General features: G+C 43.1%; 1 protein-coding gene across 18 annotated transcripts in view; it reads left to right on the plus strand.

Moving 5' to 3' along the window:
• Positions 1 to 22,594, plus strand: part of CLASP1 (cytoplasmic linker associated protein 1) — a 261,977-nt gene that overhangs the window by 157,445 nt on the left and 81,938 nt on the right. For 10 of the 18 annotated variants that reach the window (XM_082465781.1, XM_082465779.1, XM_082465780.1 and 7 more), the window contains 8 exons: positions 446 to 523; positions 2,027 to 2,194; positions 2,777 to 2,826; positions 3,421 to 3,591; positions 5,217 to 5,264; positions 17,251 to 17,358; positions 19,598 to 19,624; positions 21,396 to 21,563. In XM_082465781.1, coding sequence (XP_082321907.1) covers positions 446 to 523; positions 2,027 to 2,194; positions 2,777 to 2,826; positions 3,421 to 3,591; positions 5,217 to 5,264; positions 17,251 to 17,358; positions 19,598 to 19,624; positions 21,396 to 21,563 — 818 coding nt within the window. Of the gene's footprint in view, positions 1 to 445; positions 524 to 2,026; positions 2,195 to 2,776; positions 2,827 to 3,420; positions 3,592 to 5,216; positions 5,265 to 5,734; positions 5,759 to 17,250; positions 17,359 to 19,597; positions 19,625 to 21,395; positions 21,564 to 22,594 lie in introns of all 18 variants that reach the window. The other 8 variants (XM_082465784.1, XM_082465772.1, XM_082465771.1 and 5 more) reach the window with 4 other exon arrangements.

The raw sequence follows: 22,594 nt of genomic DNA on the forward strand, positions 1-22,594 counted from the left end.
ACTTGAAAAAACATTCTTTAGTTACAGAAACCTGACGCAGAGAGTCTCTGCAGTATTAGGATTATTACTAGCTCATTATGATTTCCATGGAGACTTGTTCTGACCATGGAGAAGGAAGGGTTTCGTTGTTTGAGTTCATAAAAGATTGAACTAAGTAAGCATGGCCTGAAATACATCAGCCGTTACTTAAAAAAAAAAAAAGTCTCAGGAGAGTAGGGTTATCAGGTAGGGAAGGGGTGGGAATAGGTACTGGGACAGAATCAGGAATGAGTTAGCAGATCTGCGGAGTGTGCTGATTTTCTAGGCTGCATGTTTGTTGACTCTCTGGGCACAAAGGGCCTGTACCTTCCACATTGCCATTTGGGAGTTATTTCTCAACACCTGTTTGTATCCGCATAAGACCATATATTAATGATTGTTCCTGCTTTGTCCTCTAAATATCCAGACACATATCAGTATTAGCGGAAACAATAAAGAAGGGAATACACGATGCTGATTCGGAAGCACGGATAGAAGCCAGAAAGTAAGTGTTGGCTGAACACCACTTTCCCGATTCACTACTTTTCTATTTCAGGTGCACTGTCCAGATGGCCTTACGAAAGCTCATTAAGTCACATGGACATGTTTTGTTAATCATGACCTTTAAATATGACCCAAAAGGCATTTCAAAATCTCTCTCTAGTTTTCTTTTTCGAGGGTTGTTGGGTTGAATGTCCAGGCCTGAAAGACTGGTACTGTTTGAACATAAAGTAGACTGAAGTAGACACAGAAAGCTCATTTTTAAATTTATGAGAAATTGCTGCGTGAGCTGGCGAAGCACCTGTCTGCGTGCCCCGTGTTTTCTCTCACTCACTAAGCTCTGTGGGTCCCAGTGGCTTGTTGACTTACCGTGAAGAATCCTGCTCACGGGGACTCTCTCCCTGGGATCACAGCTCTGCAGGCATCACGGGGGTGGCGTGCCGGGGCAGTGAGCCCCTCCAGGAGGGAGGGGGGCTGATTGCAGACCACAGCTCTCTGTCCCCGCTTGCGTTTGGGGCCGTCTGGCCGTCGGGACTGGTTATGCCGTGGTTGTGAGGCTGGGTCCCCACGTCCAGCGCCATCCTGCGGGTGAAGGTGCCATCGTGACCGTAAGTAGCAGAAGCTTGACGCCAAGATGTCCTCCCTCTCGGGCAGCTCAGAGAGAAAAAAAAGCTTCCCGTTTTGCCCTGTGGCTGTTTTTCTGCGCTTCTGTAGTTGACCGGCTCTTCTGACTGACCCGGGTTACAGCCAGTCCTTACATCCTGGCACACTGCGGACTTGCTCAGCTGCACGAGCACACCCTGGCCCAGTACTTCCTGCTCTGACTGCTCTCTCAGTTAAGCCGTGGTTCCCTGGTTTCGGAGCGTGTGGAGGACTCACTCTTGACCCTGCAGTGCTCACCGCAACCTCGTGCTGGGAAGTTCCTACCAAAAGAAGGGGCATGACGAGCGGTGGCTAAAAAGTAAAAACTACTAGGAGCGGATTTGTTAACGGTCTGCGTACGCCGTTCTTCACCCTCGTCTTATATTTGGTGCCTCCACCCCAGTTTTTTCTTGTCCTTTGATCGTAACACAGTACAGGTTTCAAGTAGCTGTGAGCCTCGTCCTGGTTTTCTTTTGTTCTCGTTACCTAAAGCCGTTTTAAGTACTTGGAACCAGGGAGCGTCACGTTGCATTTATAAAGGTGTCCATGACCGGGTCCCCCTCGCGTTCTGGGTGTAGTTCTCGTTGGTTTGGCTCCATCTTCCCTGAGTCTCCCAGTCTGGCAAGTCGGGCTCTTTAATTTCCATTTTATCCATTTCATTAACGCGACTGAGAGCCAGCTGGGCCGGAGTCACCAAGGCCGGGAGCTGGGAGGTGACGCTCCACCAGACGTCCGCGGTTCTCAGTTTTCCTCAGGCCACGGCCGCCGCCGGTCACAGGGGCTGGTGGCGGGGGGCGGGGGGGGGGTCCCCTCCCTGACAGCGTCCCAGGTGCATAGCCGTGACAGGAGGCCGCGTGTTTTCCAGGTGTTACTGGGGTTTCCACAGTCACTTCAGCAGGGAGGCGGAGCACCTGTACCACAACCTGGAGCCCTCCTACCAGAGGGCTCTGCAGAGCCACCTGAAGAGCTCGGACAGCGTGGTGTCGCTGCCCCAGTCGGACCGCTCGTCCTCCAGCTCGCAGGAGAGTCTCAAGTAAGGGCTGCGGCTGTGGAACGTCGGCTGCACGAGCACGCAGACTCTCCCTGTGCTTTGGTCCATCTGCGTGCCGTTGCCATTCCCCCTTAATTCAGGTGGAGGCTGGTGCTGGGGAAGATGCTGTGGGGAGGTGAGAAACGAGTGGCCTGGTCCCTGGTCCCTGCGGCAGGTAGTTTGTACTTCAATTTACGTGGCAGTCCTGGAACACAGTTTTGGAGTAACACAAGCGAATTGTTCAGGGTGTCTTCTAAGACAACAGAAGTGTTAACTTGGAGACAGCTTTGGAAAGGGAGGGCTTTCAAACCCTGGGACTGAACGTGCTACCATCTTCTCTCGGTACCTCTGATCCCTGTTGCTGTTTAAGACTTCCCTCTGTGTGTTTGAAAGGTAGTCCAAAATAGAATGCTAGAACTTTTCCTAAATCGGGGGTTTATAAGATTGTGGTCCAAGGTACCTGTAGAATTCTGAGAAGCCTGAAGCAGTCCTTTATTATCGTCATCTCGCGCTGTAGATTGTGCTTGTATCAATGCAGATACAGTGCACCTTTGATAATAGACAGACGTGTCCCTTTATTTCCAGTCGGCCGCTCTCCGCCAAGAGAAGCCCTACTGGCAGTGCCACCTCCAGAGGTAAGGCGGGCGCCGCGGAGGAGGCCCTGAGCCTGGGGCGGGCTGAGCAGCGGCGGGAAGGGTCTGCGGAGGGCCCGCCGTGCCCTGAGCTCCCACTGGGCCGGCAGACCTGTCCTCGCCCACAGAGCTGCCGCGGGGGGGCGCCCCTGTGCTCCGAGCACTCGCCGGGGGAGCGGGGGCCACTCGGGATGCTCCCAGCGGCAGGCAGCCGGCGGCTGTGGGAGGGCAGGAGGGCACGTTCCCGAGAGGGGGAGCGTCCAGCTGGGGGTGCGCCTTCCTGCCACCCCGGCCAGACACGATCGCGTTTTCATTACTTCGCTGCTCACGTGAACCGGAAACATGGTCCGTTTCTGTGGGGTTTATGGTCTCTGATGATGGGGGCGTGCGGAGCTGCGGCCACTTGTCGTTTCCTGCAGCATCGGCTGAGCTGTGTCCAGCGATCAGGGGACACTGTCGGCCGGTGCTGTGTGCTCCAGCCTTTGTCAGAGCTTGACGTCTGTTCTCAGGAGAAGCAGGGCACGCGTCAGCGATGCACGTCTAACATTCTCGCATGGCCCTTACCGTCGTTGCTAAGGTTCCCTCCTCCCCCTGCAGCTTCCACAGTCAGCAGCAAATCCGTGTCCACCACGGGGTCCCTGCAGCGCTCTCGAAGCGACATAGACGTGAACGCAGCCGCCAGCGCCAAATCCAAGGTTCCCTCGGCTCCCGGTGCAGCGCCCTTCAGCTCCGCGGCAGCCTTGCCTCCTGGCTCGTACGCCTCCTTAGGTAACCAGCCCCGTGACCCTTCCCCCGAGTCTGCCGTTTGCGATGACCCTTAACCTCTGCTCAGAGCCATCCGTGTAGCAAATTACCAGGAACTGGAGTTGAGGCGGTTGCAGGGCTGGCCTTTCAGAGTAAGTGCGTCTGTGCGCTGACCTGTGCTCTGACCTCCACGCTGGCCTCTGGTTTACAGCCCCCCTTTGGTGGGTGTCCCCGCTTCTGGGGCGTCACTCTGGTCGGGGACGCATCCCTCAGCGCCGCGTGCCCCTTCCCGGCTGCCCAGCCTCCTCCTGTGTGGCCAGAGCTGGGTTTCCCCCCCTCCTGACCTGGGTGGAGAGCCTGAAGGGGGGGCTCCGGAGGAGCGGGAGGAACTCAGCAACCAGCACCCCTGTTGTACAGAAGGGTGTCGTCCTTCCCTGTGTCACCTTGGGAGGAGCGGGTACCTACTCCGATGAAAGCCCGAAAGAGTAAAAAGATCATTTTCAAAAGAATATCTGACAGAGTGCTAGGTGAGTTTTTCAGCAGACACTGCACGTCTACTGTGGGTAAGGCTGATAGTTTATTTGAGTTTGTTTTTGTGAAAGCAGAGTTGTTCAAAGCCAAAGTCTGGAGACCTCGCTGGATCCATTTTATTTTGGATTTTAAGGAAACGATACAATTCAAATTTCATGAAACATCGAGACTTATTACTTATGTGGTTTACAAACTAATTCCAAAGTCAGTCCTACAGCTAATATTCTGAAAGCCCGGAAGCAGAGCAAGAGAACACCGAGAGGAGGTTACCAGGCCCGACCTTGAGTCACTCGGTGACCTTGACCAGGCCGTGTTTCCTCTACCCATAAATGAGTTGTAATAATAGCCACCTAATTCAGACACAGGGTAGGGACAAGTGACATCATATAAAAGTCCTTTGTCAACCATTATCCTATATGGCGAAGGAAACTGCGGTTGTGATAGGAACGTTATTAGTTTAAAAGGTAAGGTGTATGTTGTGGGACATTGTTAAGTCAGTCTTGTTTTCTCTACAGAAATGCCTCATTGAGACTGGGAAGATGCCCAATAAGGGCTCTCCTTTTCTCTTGTTTATTTAACTCTTACAAGATCACGTAGGCGTGTTTAGGATCCCGTGTTGGTGTGTGCTTACCAAGAGAGAAGTCAGGTGGGAAGGCTTTCTGTTCATTTCAGTTCCGTTTGATCCACCTTGAGAATCTGTAGTTAGTGTTTGTTTCACTGCTTGAAAACCTGAGTAAAGTGACAGCAGCCCTTGCTTTTCGGTGCATAGTTGAGCTATTCTAATCTGGACCCTGTGGACTCTGCTTGGTGCTAGTCAGAGCACTCGGGTCTTCTGGTCTGATGACACAGAACTGACCTTTCAGAAGTGCTGATGATAAATTTTCAGCCCCGTGTTACCTCTTCAAATGACAAGACTGGCGTATTCCCCATTCTCCCAGCATTTCCTGAGAGCTCGACCTCTGCTTTCCTCATGTCCAAATCAGCAAGAACCAAAAAAATCAGCCCCCCAAATATAACATAATCCTTCAGAGGAGCAGTTACAGGTACTACCGAGGTTGACACATTACGTCTGTGAGGAGGGTAGCGTTAAAGCTGATGATCCTTCTCCAAATTTCTAGAATCCAGACGCGTGAGGGGAGACACGGAGCCCCTAGGCCCTGGCTCAGGTACCGAGCTGCACGGCCTTGCTGCTTGCCGTGTGGCTGGGACAGGCCTTGCTGCGGCCAGCTTTTCGGAGCTGCTCACTGGCTGCCTCTGTCCTTTGGGTGTCCTTTAGTTCCCCGCCCGCCCTTATTGTGCTGGTGCTTTGTTCCAGAAAACAGGGGACCCTTCAGAGGATGAGGTTGGGCCACATCAGAAACACAGTCAGGCTGTCAGCTGAGGCGCGGCCCTGGGCTGCCCTTTCGTGTTTTGTCCTCTGCAGGCAGAAGCACATTCCCCTAAGCTGATTTCGGTAGAAGGTGCACTTACTCGCTTCCGACTCTGCTTTGCTGTTGAACTTGTTTCCCTTTTAATTTTATTTTAAACTGTACTTTTGCTTCTTTAGTAGCCAGTAATAACATTCTGCTTTTTAATTTTTTTGATGCGACTAACTGTTCCCTGTTGTCCCTTCCCTTGTTTTTTAATTTGCTTAAAGATGGCACTGCCACCAAAGCGGAGGGTAAGCGGTTTGTCTCTGTGGCCGAGCTGTGTCTCCCTCTCACTGGTCCCCTGTCCCCACGAGTGTTGCCTGGCGCCCCCGCCCTCCCCGGGGTCCCTGCATGACTCGTTGCACGCACATCCCTCCACTCTTCTTCACCCTGTTTCCACTGGGTTTTGCCTTCCCCCAACCTGAGCTCTCCTCTCCTTTCTTGTGTGGTTGTTGTGCTTGTGAATTTGGGCCCTGAATATGCTATGCTGTACGTGGCGTCGCTCTGAGCCCACGCTGGGAGGGGGGTCGCGTGACCTCGTGGGTCCCAGCTTCTGTCACCCCTGAAGCACCACCTCAGCTTCCGTTTCCTCCTCCTCACTTTGTGCTTTTGTGGGCCTCTCAGGATTTGCCTTTCCTCTTTCAAACATAAATTTAAGTGTCAATCGTCAATTCAGGTTCAAAGCTGGTGAAGGTTTTCCAGCAGGTAATTTCTAGACATTAAAAAAATTTTTTCCTCTCCCCTAAAACTGCTGAATTGTATGATACCATTTCTGTTTGTCTCACTGACGCATACCCCATTCATTCATATACTTTGGTTCATCCACTCACCAACCTTGTCCTCTGTGACACAGGGGGATATAGCTGGTGGAAGAAATACACGAACCCTCCTCCACTTTGTTTTCTTTTTGTCTCATTCTCAAGAGGCTCTTTGTGATGTTTCATTCTTTTGAATTTTAGATGGAGCTATTCTCATTGGTGCAGGTCTTTGATTAGAACATGCTAGGCAAGATCGACCTTGCAAAGTCTCTAGATAGTAAGCACGATGTTTCAAATAATTGAAATTTAGAGTTAACCTCGTCTGCTTAAGGGAATGGCTTAGACCCACGAACCCTCAGGATGATTTAACAATTAGGAACTGCTAGATAACTTTCCTGTGTTATTTAGCCACTCTAAAAGGCCAGCCGGCAGAGTAGACTGGGTTTTATCTCGAGACGTGCACTACTTCTTGAGGGACTCGCAAAGGAGAAATCGGAACTGAACTTTTAAAAAAGACGAGCATAGTCTCAAGATCAGTGTTCTTTTCTGTGTTAAAAAAAAAAAAAAAAAAAAAAAAAAAGACCAGCGTTCTTCAAACTCATCTCATCGTAAAAATTGCCTGGGTGCTTGCTGCAAGGGCAGAGTCCTAGGCCCTGCCCCCCGAAAATGCTGGTTAGGTTTGGAAGGAGCAGGGCACTCTGAACTTTCACCAAGCCCTGCTGGTGGTTCTTGGGGTTGGATAAGTTTTTGAAATGAAAAGCTTCCAAAATGAAAAATGGACAAAAGCCCTACGTCACGACGAGGGCGTCATCTGTGATAGGAGACTGAGGCTGGGTGTGACTTTCTTCTTCTTTTTTCGTTGATATGAGTCATTTTATATTTCTCCTTCCCCAAGAAACCATCCTGAGTATTTGCTCAGCCTAGACGGATGGGGAGTGGAGGGCGGAATACAATAATGTATTGCGTCTCATCGGATGAAAAGTGAAGAGGTCATGTGGGAAGTTATACATCTTTTGCAGAATGCCCTGCTTGATTTCGTATACCTGTATAACAATGAAAATCAGCCTGTTATTCCATGCAGCAGTGGGGATTTTGAACTTTTTTTTTTTTCTTCTTTCTATGAGTTTTCTTTTACCTGTGCAGAGCAAGGTCAGAAGGTTGCTTACGTAGTTGTTGTGCAAGAGGCTGAGGATGAGAAGAAGTCTATTTCTGCTTCTCCTTCTCGAGGGAAAGTGGAGGGTGATCTGTGGGCCCTTAATCGTGTAGAGTTCAGAATCAGCCAGAAGAGAACCTTATCGGGGCAGCCCCGTGCGCCTTGGCCTCCGTCCCAGGGCCGTCCCAGGCCATCACAGAACTGGCCGCTCAGAGCCTCCAGCCTTGTGTGATGACGAGACAGAATACAGAGGCCCCGGGAGGCCTGTGAACTGGAGCCCCTCTAGGCCGTCATTTCTGTTTGTTTCAGCTCCGAAACTTAGCAGGGCTGCTTAGAAAAGCTACACATGCAGCGAGTATCACTTAGCATCTTGTCATGAGTTTCCTGTCTGAATTTTAGGGATCATTATGGGCCTTTTGAAGATTTGTTGATAAAGTCTGTTGAATATTCTATTATCTAGCTCCAGAGGCAAGCGCTAGGCACTTGCATCACGAGGCAAAGATATGACTTTGAATCAGTGGTTGGAGGCTCTAAATTCAAAATTCAGGCAATACATTTGAAACCTGGCAACTCCCTTGTTATCGTAATTGAGAAAAATAAATGGTCTTTGGGAGTTACCTATCTCACACACCAAGTAGCCACTCTAATGTTTATGACTAATCAGAAAAATATTTTTTGTGAAGAACTCAAAGCTCAACTTTTGGACGAAAGTTTATTTCCAGGTTATCTTTCAGTGTGTTATTATGTTCAGTGATTTGGGGGATTTGGAAGAAGGAAGCATTGATAGTGTCTGTTAACGCTGCTCGTGAGAGAGTTTATCAGTTTATCATGATTACCCTTGACCCTTGAACAACATGGGTTTGAAGCGCGTGGGCCCACTATAGGCAGATTGTTTTCAGTAAACTTACAGAACTGCACAGTCTGTGCAGGGCAGCTGTGGGACTCGAGCGTCTGTGGACTCGAGCATCCCCGGCTGGCCCTGGAACCAGTCTCTGCGGGTACCAGGGGCGGCTGCAGATACTCCAGTTGTGTGGAAACGAATGACTCGCATCTTCTCATCTCATGCTTTTTTTTTTTTCTTTTAAATTTAGCTGCTGGGTTTAGGAAATGTATTATTCGTGTTTTTTCCCCCCAAAATAAATAATTTTAAATGAAGAGTTAAAATACTAGAGTGACCTGTCGGTACCAACAACTTAGTGATGGGTTCAGAGCATAGGTAATCATATGTTACTAAGTGTAGTCAAAGGCCATGCTTAACTACTGGTGATTTTAATTAAGATTACACAATAAAAACTATGTAGCCTTGTCTGCTCTTCTGGAAAAGGAACTTAGATTTAGTTCTCTTTTACTGGGAAATAAAACATTTGGTATTGCTGTATGTCTGTCGAAGAACTCTGAATTTTAAGTAGTTGGCCTTTTTACACAATGAAAAAATATGTATGTATATAGAAATAAAAGTTTTAAACTTCTTTTACTTTTATGTTTAAAAAATATGAGTAAAGTTATGGAGCGGCGTGCGGTACTTGTGGGTAGCAAAATTTACAGGTGATCAACTTTCCAAATTTTGTTTCTTTCAAAAATGCCACGTGCGACTAGAGAGGTTGGGCTTTTTGTACCCCAGACAGTGGGTGTAAAAGCAGGTTCCTGGACCCAAACGTCCCAACTGGAGAGTGAGATTTACCTGGAGACCTTTTCATTCTCACGCCTCAAAATGGAGACAAAGACCCGAGTGGGGAGAGGCTGTTGAATGATGTATAACTGTCTTAGGCTAAACTGGATGTGGGAAAACCATGCTTCCAGGTTAAACCAGTTCACAGGTTTAGTTTCCCATCCTGAGGGCTTTTCTAGAAGAATGGCAGTGTGACTGGCTATTATCAACAGGCCACGCGATACGGATGTTCTGTCTTTCTTCCACAGAAGTCCAGGGCTGCACTGCTCTTACAGGTCTCTGTTGTCCTCTGGGTCTGCTTTTCTCTGGGTGTGTGTGTTTGTTGATGCGCCTCTTGTCTCTCCCTCCAGAATTTTTTTTCTGCTGTAGCATTCCCTAATACCCCATTTCCATGTCTTTTACTTAACGCTGGCTTTTTTTCTTTTTTCACATCTTCTTTCTGTCCCTGTCAAGACGCGGTATGAATGAATATGTCGTTAACAGGTCATAGGGTAGAACTGAAGTATGTTTTTACTGTTTGTTGCATTTATTGAGCAGGCTTTCTTTTTCCTAAAGACCACAGAGTATTTTATATCATGTCTTTAAGACATATACAGGCACTTGTAGTAATATTGCCAAATTAATAGGATGACTAAAGCAAACCAGAGCTCTTCCGATAAAGGAAATATACGTCTGAGCACGATACAACAGAGGCCCTTTAAACCCCCCAAAACGGACTGTAAGGTTGCTCATGGTAAGTCCCTAGGTGAGAGTTGAGAGTTGGCACGAAGCCAGCATTGGAGAAGTGCTGTATATCCATGAAAAGGTGGGCCTGGGGAGAAAAACCTTTGAAGATATCAAATTGACATGATCTCTCTCGTGACTTTGTCCCAGGCAAAGGAAAACCAGCCTCCCCTAATTTGTAACTAAACTCCCTTGTCACACAAGTTGTGCTTTCAGTTTCTGTTATCCGTGGTATCTGGGAAACCCCAAACTGATGAATAAGTGGTCTGCGTTTACAGCCTCCACGGGAACAAACATTGAACTTCTGCAGAGGAAGCCACTGTCAAATCTGGTTTCTCAAGGTCCCCACAGATGAAAATATGGCAAATACGAGCTCCTAGTCCAAAATTACATCCATGATGAGTGAGAAACAGCAGAGAAAAAGAATAAAAACATAATTAATCCTTCGGGACGTGAAGGTCTTTTATGTAATATGAAATTGCTATATTTAAATGTTTAAAAGAAACAAGAAACTTGTAATTTTAGCAGCATGTAGAGTTTAGTAGTCTGAGTGATCCTCCCAATCGAGAACAGATCACCCATCTGGAATAAAAGCAGTAAAGCCACTCATCTGCAGACTTAAGCAAAAGCAGAAACCCTGGGAGGTGAGGGCCAGAGCTGGTTTGCATCCTGAGGTTTTTGGCTGAATCCTGGAGACCTGGGGCATTTGCTCAGGACGTGGAGTGACAGGAAGTCACTGCGTCCTCACTGGTGAGCAAGAGGTTGACTCTACTGAAGAGAAGAGGACAAGAGGGAGTCCTCCCATTTTAATCTTAAGTACTGGGTGGAGCAGGGAAGGTAATCTTCCCTGAGAAGTTGCCGCCATAAATTGGGCCTTCGTGCAGGTTTCTGGTCAGAATTCATGCTACCTTGGTGGTCCGGGAAACCCAAGCAGGTAAATCATGTTAAAGGGGCTGTGGATTGCTTGTATCCACAGGACGCCAGCAGAAGCAAACATAGGTCCTCATTGGAAGAACTCACCTTCAATCTGGGTCTTAAAGAATTCCCATAAAGCTCCAAGAAAAGAAACCATTTTGTTGTCTTAATGTTTAAAGAAATAAAAAGAAAAATTCGGAAAGACAAGCAGGGGAGTAAGGAACTATAAAGAATGACCAAGCAGGCTTTGAAAAAGAACAAATGGGTCTTCTAGAAATGAAAATATAATAAGTTATTAAAATTTAAAACTCGGTGGGTTAATTGAGCTGCAGAACCAATGAAACTGAAGAGTGAACTCACGAATTCAAGGTAAGAAAACATCGTCCAGAGTTATGTGCAGAAAGGACGGAGTTAGAAAACAGGATGGGGTGTTACGTCCCACAGGAAGTAGTGAAGAAATTCAACCTATCTAATTGAGTTTTAAGAAGAAAGACTGGGGCAGAGACAGTATTTGAAGAGGAAATGGTTGGGAATCTTCACGATTGTTGAAGGACACTGAACCGCAGATGCAGAAAACCCGGTACATCCCAAGCAAGACAAAAAGAAAAATCCATAGTGAAACACATCATAGCGAAACTGCAGAACACCAAAGATTAAAAATATATATATTTTAGAAATAGCCAGAGGGAAGAAGAGACTACCCACAAAGGAAAGGCAGAGTTTAAATACAACTGGGGACCCTGGAATCAGATCAATGGAGCATATCAATGTCCATGTCCTGTTTCTGACTTTCTACAATAGTTTTGTAAGATGTTACCATTGAGCGAAACTGGGTAAAGAGCACACGGGATCTCTGTGTATTATATCTTACAGTCAAATCTGAGTCTACAATTATCTCAGAATAAAAAGTTTAAAAAAGGGGTCTAGAAGTTGTGCTTGTAATAATAATATTTTAATCTGTAAGATTGTTACCTTAGAGATAGCAAAGCGTATCTTAAAAAAAATTAAGACAAAAGGAGGAAACAAAGGAAGGTAAAAGGAGAATGAGAAATCAAGACAAATAAAAAGCATGCCTATAAGTGGTAAGAACAAGCTCAAATGAACTGAACTTTCCAGTTAAAATAGAAAGATTATTAGACTTAAACTTTTAAAAAAGGTCTAGCAATATGATACTTAAAGAGATTAAGCCTTTAAGGCTACAGATAGAGTAAAAGACAAAGGATGAGAAATTCATAGTAAAAGAAAGTTGTTGAAGGTTTGTTAATAACAGACCCGAAAAAGGGAAAAAGAGGATTTCTATATAATAAAAGATTCAATAAATCACTAAGATACAATAGACCTAAATTTTTATGGATCTAATAAAAACAGCCTCAAGATATACAAAAAAGTATTTGCAAATTAATATTTATAGTGGGTGGTATGTAAAAATACAAATTTTGAATAACTAATATATTAATATAGTTCCAAACTCAGAAAATATAAAGAGGTACGCAGTTTCCCCCCATCTTTGTCCTTCATTTGTCTAGTTACCACCTCTTTCCTTCAACCCCAGTGTGTTACTGCTTTTAGTTTCATTTTTATCCATAGTTTCTTTGCATAAGGAAGTAATATAAGGAATTCCCTGGTGGTCCAGTGGTTAGCACTCCACGCTTTCACTGCCAGGGGCCCGGGTTCAATCCCTGGTCGGGGATCTAAGATTCCACAAGCCGTGCGGCGCAGCAGGAAAAAAACAGACAAAAAAAAGAAATAATATAAAAATCATACTTCTCCCTTTTTTAAAACATGAAAGGTAGCATATTTACATACACTGTTCTGCATCTTCATTATTTTCACTTAATTATAGCTTAAGATTCTTCCATGTTAGGTTGCAGAACCTCTTCGCTCATTAATACTGCTGTACATTCCCCTATGTAGATTAACCTGAACCAACCAAACCCATGTTGATAGACATTTGGATTGTTTTCAGAGTTTTGCTGTTACAAACAGTGCTGCCATGAATTACCTTTTAGATACATCATTTTGCATGGACACAAGAATATTGGGAGGATAAATTACCCAAAGTGGAATTGTTGGATTAAAAAGTGCATGCATTTGTAATTGTGATAGATATTGCCAAATAGCCCTCTGTCGGGACTGTATTAATTTTAACTCCCACAAACAATGAATGAGAGTGCCTGTTTGCCTACATGCCAGACTGTTAGCAAATTTTTAAGATTTCTGCCAGTCTTGTCGGTGATAAATAGCATTCTTAATGTCATTTTAATATTTTTTTCTTACTGGGAGTCTGAACACTGTTTCATACATTTAGGGGCCATTTCTATTTCGGTTAAATATCTATTCCTAGCCTTTGACCATTCTTTATTGGGATGTGACAGTGGTATGTTGAAGCTGGCTTGAACCAGTTCATCAGATTCCAGTTGTTAAATTTTCAGGAATTTTATAAGCTGGTTTACATCATATCAATGGCCTCAAATAGGCCACGGTGGGAATATTTACACCAGGGAATTGCAAAACACCACAAGTCAGCAGGACACTCCCCCAACCCCCCCACCACCACCACCGCCAGTTCCCCTCTAATTGTCAAACATTTACCAGCACACTTGCTGTTGAACTTATTATTGATACCTAGGAATCTTTTATGTGATAAGGAAATTAGCACCTTATGACATGAATTGCAAATAATTTTCCTGCATTTGTCATTTTCTCGAATTTGCTCATAGTTTTCTTCCTGCCATCCTGAGATTTAAAAAAAAAAAAAAAATTAGTCAAATTTATCAGTCTTTTCTAATGGCTTTTAATTTTGCTATAGTGAGAATGGACTTTCCACTACAAGTTACAATGGAATTCTCCCATGTTTTCTTCCAAAACTTTTTTTTTTTGGCCGCACTACGCGGCATGTCGGATCTTAGTTCCCCAACCAGGGATTGAACCCGTCCTCCCTGCAGTGGAATCGCGGAGTCCTAACCACTGGACCGCCAGGGAAGTTACCTAAAACTTTGATGGTTTCATATTTGCCATTTTAATCTTAGGTCCAATTGCTGCTTTTCTTGGTGTAAAGTGTGAAGTATGGATCCAACTTATTTTTCCAAAGCAGAACATTAGCAAATGAGATCCTATAATCCATTTTTTCAAAAGCAACATATTATGTTGAACTACATATTAATCCTTGTGGAATGAAGCAAAAGCAGTGCTTAGAGGGAAGTTCATAGCCCTAAGTTTATATTAGAGGAGAGACTGAATTAGTTTGTTGCCAGTGTGTTAGTGGAAGAACAGAATAAATCCAAAGAAAAGGAGGGAGGAAGTAACAAAGATAAGAGTTAAAGTTAATGAAGTAGGAATTAAACATTCGTTTTAGAAGATTAAGGAATACAAAATGTGATTCGTTGAAAATACTAATAAAATAGGCAAACTTTTGGAAAGGTCAGTTGGAGAATCATACAAAGCATTGGCAATGATAAAGCAGGGATCAGTAGAGCTTTAAAGGGTAGTAGAAAACTATGACAATTTTATGTTAACAATTTTAAAACAAATTGGACGAATTTCTAGGGAAAAAACCTGTTTCTTCAAGAAGAACAAAAAACCCAAGTAGTTTTAAGACTACTCATTAAATAATTTGAATCAGTACTTAAAACTCCATCCCCCCACCAAAAGCTAATTACTTAATTAAAATAGAAAAGATATCCAAAATCCCTACCATGCTCAGACAGCTAGCTATACATGCAAGTTGTGAAGCATGGGACAGTTCCCGTCTTACATAAACTCAGAGACCAGGAAGAGAGAAAGCTTCCCTCCCTGGTTTCATGTAGCTGTTGTAACCTTGGTACCAGAATCAGATGAGGTACAGTACAGACATTCTGTGTATGTGACTGCGTGAGTCATGACAGCGGAGGTTGGATACTTTCAAACCTAATAGATGCAGCTCAGTACGTTTAGGAGAATAATCCTCTTATCTCAGAAGATGGAAGCAAAGCATTAAAACATTCCAGAAACATTTTTGATAAATTCTTAGCAATTAGGAAAGAGTTTTCTTCACTTGTTGAAGTATAGTTTGTGAAATTCCAGAATTATTTTCTTACATGTGGCTCAAGATAGCAAAGCCTACCTCGTGCTTCTCTTGAGCATTGTGCTGTGTGTCCAAGACAGCAGATAAAGTGATCAAAGTGTATTTGCAGGTGGTTTTCTGTTTAGAGAACACCAAATAATCTACATGTAAATTGGTAGGATTAATAAAAGTTTAGCAAGATCCCTAGAGTTAAGATCAAAATATAACAGTCACATTCTTATTTGTCAACAAGTTAGACCATATAATTTAATAAACTGTATTGTGTATAATAAAAATAAGGCACCTTTGAATAAGTCTATAAAAATTGAATAAAACTTTTGGAAAAATTATAAGGCTTTATTGAAAGACGTTGAAGAAGGTGAAAAAGAGAAAACGCTAATGAATGGAAAGATCAATATCATAAAGCCACCCCCCCTCCGCCCCCAGATTAACCCCAAATTCCACATTGCCAGTCAGAATTTCAACACGTCTTTTTATTACATCTTCCCGTGCGCATATGCAAGAGAGCAGAGGGCTTTAGGGAAAAGTGGCTGGATTTGCCCTACCAATTAGGAAGGTAGTTTTGAAAAGCTGCTCGCAACAGTGTATGTTGCACAGGATGGGCACATGGACTAATGCGGCAGACGCCACAGTGGAGAAGACGAACCCTTGCATGTATACAAGTACTTGTAAATGACAAAGATGGCTTTGTAGGTTAGTTAAGAAAGGGGTTAAGTAAATTTGTTTGGACCTTCGTTAGTCACACAGAAAAAGTAAAACGGATCTCTCCTTTACATCCTACAGAAAAATCACTTCCGTAACTGAGCTCACAGATAAAATGTTGAGCCAAACAGTAAGTTTTGGAAAAATATATACTCTATGATACGATTAAAAACATTAAAAAATATAAAATAATGCCATCTATTTCTTGGTTATGCAACTATGTATATTAAAAACATAAAGAAATGCTAGGGAATGATGACCACTGGCTTTGGGATCATGTTACCAAGTGTTGGGCGGGGGAGGTGGAGGACACAGGGACATAGCAAAGAAGATTTTTTTATTTTCTTAGCTGAGAGGGTTTGGATGATCACTTAAAAAATCCTAAGAAATTAGACTCAGTTGTTTTTTCACGTTCAGTTTTCTTTGTGACTTCCTTAGCAGAGTAAAATGCCCTAGCTCACGCGTCGGCCCGCCAGGCAACCAGGCACAGGCATCTGAACCCGTGGTGGGACCTTGGACAAATTAAGTAACCCCCTTGCTTCTCTGCTTCCTCATGTGTAAAATGGGAATAATTACTTATATGTTGGTGTGAGGATTTTGAGTGCGCACATATATAGCTCATAGTATCCTATATGATATAGCTCCTAATTTTAGTCTGGATTCTAGAACTTGTAGGTCTTTCATTCAACTGCTAATAAAAGTCATTGATTCTTTCTAGTTTTCTTTCTTTCTTCCTTTTTTTTTTTTTTTTAATTAAGTGCAGTGCTTTCTTTTATTGCTCCTTACCTTCCTTTCTTGAACCTTTTCAAGCCTTAGGATTTGTTTTTCCGTGTTGCCTTTCTGCAAGCTTTCTCAGTTGATGAGGTAGATGTGCTTTTGAACAGTGTAAGAAGCCAGTGGGAGTTCAAATTGTTTTGTGTTTTCCCCATCAGATTGCTCTTCTGATTGAATTATGGAAGTCGGGGCATTTGTGCCCCTTTGAAAACAAAGAAGCCCTGAATTTTAAAAAGTTTAATTCCTCATCATTCTAGCCTTACCATCAGTGATTTTGTATTTATGAATCCATTTTTATTTTTATGGTTTCATGCTTTAATAATTGGAGTTAACACATTGCTTTACTTACAATGGCAAATATTCTTCATAAATGCCTATGACATTGCATTATTTTTAGGTCATTCCTCTAGTTATTCCTAATATTGATTCTTTCTATAAACGTCATCTTTTTGCAGCCTAGAAACTTGCTGGCATACATGCTTTTAAAATAGAAGTTTAATGCTACATAGCAAGACACATTTATTCTCTAGGGTGCTGTAGCTTTTGTTGATTGCTGAGTTAAGAAGGTTTTTTGTTTTATTTTGCATTTACTCTTTTTTTTTTTTTTCTATAGTAGTTTTCTGAAGATGACAGCTAATATTCTTTCCTGCTTTTGGAAATTTGACAGATATGTCGGCAATGAACAGGAGAGAGAATTTAATCTGAAAAAAAATTGTGGAAAAAACCCTCAAGTGACTATCACCTCCCCATCTGAAAATAGAATATGCTAAAACAATTGAAAGCAAAGCACCTGATGGGTTCCTGAGTCCCTCTGAGGAGTTTCTGACGTGTCTGTAGAATTTGTGTGTGCACACAGGGACGCGTGTCAGGACCACACGTGGGAGACCAGCTCCCCTGGAGGTGGCTCAGCCCTTACTCCTTGCCTGAGGAGTGGTCGCGCTTAATTGGAAACATTACGGAAGCACTGTTTTTGCCGTGTCCTCCAGGTCGGATCCGCACGCGACGGCAGAGCTCTGGGAGCGCCACCAATGTCACCTCCACGCCTTCCGACAGTCGGGGCCGCAGCCGCGCCAAAGTGGTCTCACAGTCCCAGCGTAAGAAGTATATTTTATGCTCTCTGCTCTCTTAGTTTTATCCAACAGCCATTCTGCAGCTGAAAATTTATAGTATTTTCATCGACTTGAGGGAAAAACACATTTCTGTGGCTCTAAGACACTGTGAATAATCTTGATGTTTGTTGGATGCTTACAAGACGGGGTATTCCAGTGTACCTGTGTCCCCTTTCCAGGCGATTTACATTTTGTATCCTTAGGCAGTAAACATTGAAATGCAGTTTCCCTCCCCTCAAGCCTCCCAGAGTGAATCGTACCTGGGCTGGGACCCATTTTGCTGTTGATGAGGGATCCTGATGTCATTCAAGAGCAGCTCGGGGAGGGGGGGGGAGATGACTTCATGCTGAGGTCTCTTCCCAGCGGCAATAAGTACATCCATTCAAAGCTGCCCCCATCACCCGCTGCGCTAACACGTCACCCTGCTCCTGTCCTCCTGCCAGTGTGGGCTCTCGCTTCGCTCGGCTGCCCTCGCTTCCATTGCTGCTTCTCTGTGTATGTTGAGTCACCCGATTTGTTAACATCAGCCATGAAAGCAGCCGTGGACGGGATGAGCGTTCTGATCTCTCTTAGGGTTCAGGCCTCTAGTGTCTCACTTCCCAGCCTCCCGGTCCGTGCACGTGGAGTGGGGCGGGGGGTCAGGGCCCTCCTGGGCAGGCGCCCATGGCGGAGGTGCTCGTCAGCTGACGGGGTCGGCCTCCTTCGTGGCCCCGGGAGCTGTGTGGCTTGTGTAGAGAGCGGCTGGTCTGAGGCCAAACCTTAGCTTCTCTCGTAGGTGTTGAGAATGCCTTCCTCACCTCCTCCTGGATTTAGATGCTTTCCCCATGTCCCTTTGATAACTAGAGTCCTCATGTTAAAAGAAGCTTATGTCCTTTCTGAAAAGAAAGTGCAAGGTCAGACATATTGCTGTGAGACGACAGCACCCAGGCTTGTTTGTCTGACGCAGAAGCCCATGCTTTTAGTGTGTTACACAATACCACACAGCATAGGTTGTGCAGGGGTAGTCCAGAAGCTTCTGCCTGGGGAGTAGTGTGCAGGCCCTGGTTATTCTGGTGAACCCTAGTGATACCTGGAGTCACAGATAGGTATAATACTCTGGCCATGACCTCATAAATATGAGTCGGGTCTTATCGCAAGAAAAATTTTTCTTGGCCAAAAATGTTCGAGACTCAGAATATAGGTCAATACGTTGAAATTGAGTTGAATAAAAAAATGTTTTAACCCTTTAGCTGTATAGGGTTGTTTCCTTTCTTGGAGAGTGAGGGCTGAACAGTATTTTCCATTTCTTTATTTCTGCTGTTTATTGGCATTGGCTTCTGCAAGGGTCCCTGCCCCTAGCTGGGTCCTCTGCTTAAGAGCTGGTGCAAATAAAGTTCCTTCTGTAGTGGGGGATGATAGAGCTTTAATTTTTCAGTCTTATAAAAATACTGCACCTTGCCTTGGGGATCCACTTGAAAAGCTCATCAGTTTTATTTTACTCACCAAATTCCACTCAAGGGAAAGAGACAACACCAGCAAACGATCAAGCCTGGACCTTAAACTTACATATATAAATCAAATATTCTTTTAAAAATTATTTTAATAGGTAGATAGGAGCACATCTAGATAGTTTACGAATGTAGCTATACTAGCATTCATAGTTCTGGTTTAAGAGTAAGTAGATTTCGTTAATATTAAATTTAGGACAGTTAACAGTTGGCGTCTTTTGGATAGTTGAGGACTTAAATATGTGAGGATTAATGTTTAAATATTGGAGAATTTGGCATAAGACGTTCAGGTGCAACGACCTAGTAGCAGTTCCTTCCACTTGGTTGATGTCTCTGGAGCACCTCCTGTGTGGTGAGCGCCGTGTGCAGGGGTGGAGATACACAGACGGTGAGATGCAATCGCTTCTGCCAGGCTGCTCAGAGCCAGAGCGCAGGTGCCCCCGAAGGGCCCGGCATCTTCTCTGCATCTCGTCCGCCTGGCACTGTGCCTGGCGCATGGTAGGTTCACAAGTGTTTCATGAGCAGATCTGAAATAAATGCTAATACAGTATGATGTGTATAAAGTAAAGATAAGTACGAAAATAGTCTAGGAGGAACAAGACCTAGAAAAACAGCTCTTTTGCTAATGTGTTTGTGAACAAAGACATTTGTGCTGTGTTGCATGCTGACCTTCTGTATTGTGTTATTGTCTTTTAATCCACTTTCTGCCTGTCCTTTGGTCTGCTCTCATAATCAAGGATCCAGATCTGCTAATCCTGCTGGTGGTAAGCCATTTCTCTTCTTGCTTTTTTTTTTGTTTTTTGCATTCTCCCTCGCCCCATGTTCCTTGCACAATATTAATTTCTCTCTTTATTATAAACTTAGTTAATCTTTCTGCGTTTTTTCTGTATGTTCAAATTCTAGAGTTTGAAATGTATTTCTTTTCTCCTTTTATACAGCTTAATAGTTTATTTGTGTGCTCAAATTTTATGGGCAAAATTAATAGATCCTGAGACATGTTCTTCATGGGAACGTGCACTGATAATTTTATAATGAATTTCACTTAAACTGTAGTGAAATCATTGTAGTACTAATTTTTGTAAGTAGTCATCTTAGTGATTTATTTGAATGATGGAGGGGTGTGTGTGTGTGTGTGTGTGTGTGTTTAATTTCCAGGTAAGTGTTATTTCGAAGGTTTTTCCCTCTGGATCATTCTATTCTGCTACATGATAACGAACACTTGATATTTGTGAATTTTATTGCCTTCTCTGCTTAAGGAGATGATCTAAGTTAATGACTGCTGTTTGGGTGTATTGGTACGATGCTTAAAATTTTGCTGCTTTCTTTAAGAAAGAATTTTGTTTTACAAGAAATGGTTATATAAGTATGTAGTCACTTAGCCATTTATAAAAATTACTAACCATATTATGATTTTAATTTCTAATTTTATTGCATTCACATCAGGGAATGCTTTCTACATAATTTCTACCTTTGTAAAAGGTTTTTGAGATTTCCTTTGAGGCTTAGTACATAGTCAGTTTTTGTACTGTTCCTGTATGGAAATGTGAAAAGAATGTGTGTTCTGTTTGTTGGACTATACATTGTGTGTATATGTGGGAGGTGTGTTTATACATATCTGTATAATTTTGACTGCATGCTCTGCCAGTTTCTGAGTAGTGTATTAATCTTTCATTAGTATTAGTCTTTCTGAGAGGTATATTAATAATTATGGCCTTTTCAGTCTCTCTCTGTATTTTGATCATTTTTGTGTTTTCTATCTCAAAGCTATGTTACGTGGAGCATAAAGTTTCATGATTATTATATCTTTAAGGATAATTATTCTTTAAAATATGAAACATCCTTTTTTCTCTTTTAATGCTGTTTTTTATTCTGTTTTGTTGTTTTGTTTTATGTATGTTGTTTGTCTCTTATAAACAACATACAGTTGAATTTCATTTCAGTTTTTTAAACCAATCCAGGAATCTGTCTTTTAATAGTTGAATTTAATCCAGCCACATTTATTATGATTACCGATATGTTTGAGCTTATTCTTATCATTTTGTCTTGTGATTTCTGTTTACCATATTTCTTCCTCCTTTTCCATTTGTTAGATTAATGGAGTCTTCCATTAGTGTTTAAGAAATTTTTGTTATATTTCTACTCTTTCAGCCATTTTTTAACATACTAACTCCTACAGAAGACAAACCAGTTAATAAATAAACGCCTTTGTGATTATTTGTAGAAATTTGCTGTGCAACCGAGAGGCTTTTTGTACTCAACCTGAGCCTGCTCTTTTGAATCAGAAATTTTGCAGTCATTTCTGTAGAACTCCACCTTTAATTCTCCTGTGTATAAATACTCTTTTATGATAATTTGATGTTCCTTTATGCTCCTTAGTTTTTGAAAAACTAGTGATGTTACCAACTAGAAAGCTATTTTTATATAAAATTCTCTTGGTATTTGATCCAAACTAATGTGTACACTGACTTCTGAAATTACTGTAATTTATTTCTTGATTTACATCCATTATTCAATTCTGTTTCGCTTCATTTTTAGCTGGCAGCCGATCAAGTTCCCCAGGGAAATTGTTGGGAAGTGGTTACAGTGGCCTTGCTGGGGCTTCCTCGAGAGGCCCACCTGCGACACCCTCTTCAGAAAAACGAAGCAAGATTCCCAGGAGTCAGGGATGTAGCCGAGAAACAAGTCCAAACCGCATAGGATTAGGTGAGAATTCTCAAAGATCTTGAAAACACCGTTCCCAACCTGGTCATAATTTTGATTATAATCTGATGACTTTGTCTCCTGTGGGAAATAGCTGTTTTTGAACCGAGGATGTCACTTTGCCTGTGTTAAAAAGACATTGCAGTTTGTGCTTTTTACAGATGATAGCAGGTTCAGTCTTCAGTTAGGACTAACAAATATGTGGGGTTTACCTTCACACTGATGGGAAAGAATTACACCATTGTGGGCTTCTGTGGGTTAGAGTCATTTTGCAAAACATTAACCTGGGGGAATGGGCGGGCTTGTTTCCTGCACAATTTCCTGCACAAGAGCACTGTTGCTTTTTCATTTGCCTTTCACTGATTAGCCATAAATAACCATTAACCGGTATAAATTTTCAGAAGCAATTTGTAGGGTCCACATTTATTTTGATTTTGCTCTTCTCTAACCCAGTTGGTGAAAATTATCATCACAGAATAGGTGCAGTTGTTACTTTTGACATAATGTTGTTCAAACATAAAAACCAAGAAGAGGAAAACTAGGTATATGTAGTGTTTATTTTTGTGTTGTAGTGTTTAGTTTCTTTGTAGTAGGATTTTATATGAATGACTCTCAGCAGCTTAACAGTCTTTTACTCTATTAAAATCTAATTTGTATGCTACCTTTTTAATAAAACGGTTAGAAGTCTTGTGATCTATTGTGAAAAATCTGTGTTCATACTCTTATATTCTCACCTGCTTTCTAAGGGTAAAAACCTACTAATGGGAAATCAGAATACTGTATTCTTTTGTCCTGTTGGCTTACCTTTCTCATTTATTCATTTATCTCCTCAACAACTTTTATTGAATACTGGAATGTTTACTGTGATGTGCTAGGCACATGTTGTTAGACCTTATGGTTAGAAGATAAATGCAGTAGATTTAGCTTCTGACTTCAAAGAGCTTGTGGTCTTAGAGGTGAAAATGTAAGACAGTATGACAGATACCCTGGCAGGTGCTCTGGGACCGTAGAACAGCAATGTCTGCCCCAGTCCT

Source organism: Balaenoptera physalus (assembly GCF_965194825.1).
Source record: "Balaenoptera physalus genome assembly, chromosome: 6".
In the NCBI taxonomy this organism is placed as follows: Eukaryota; Metazoa; Chordata; class Mammalia; order Artiodactyla; family Balaenopteridae; genus Balaenoptera; species Balaenoptera physalus.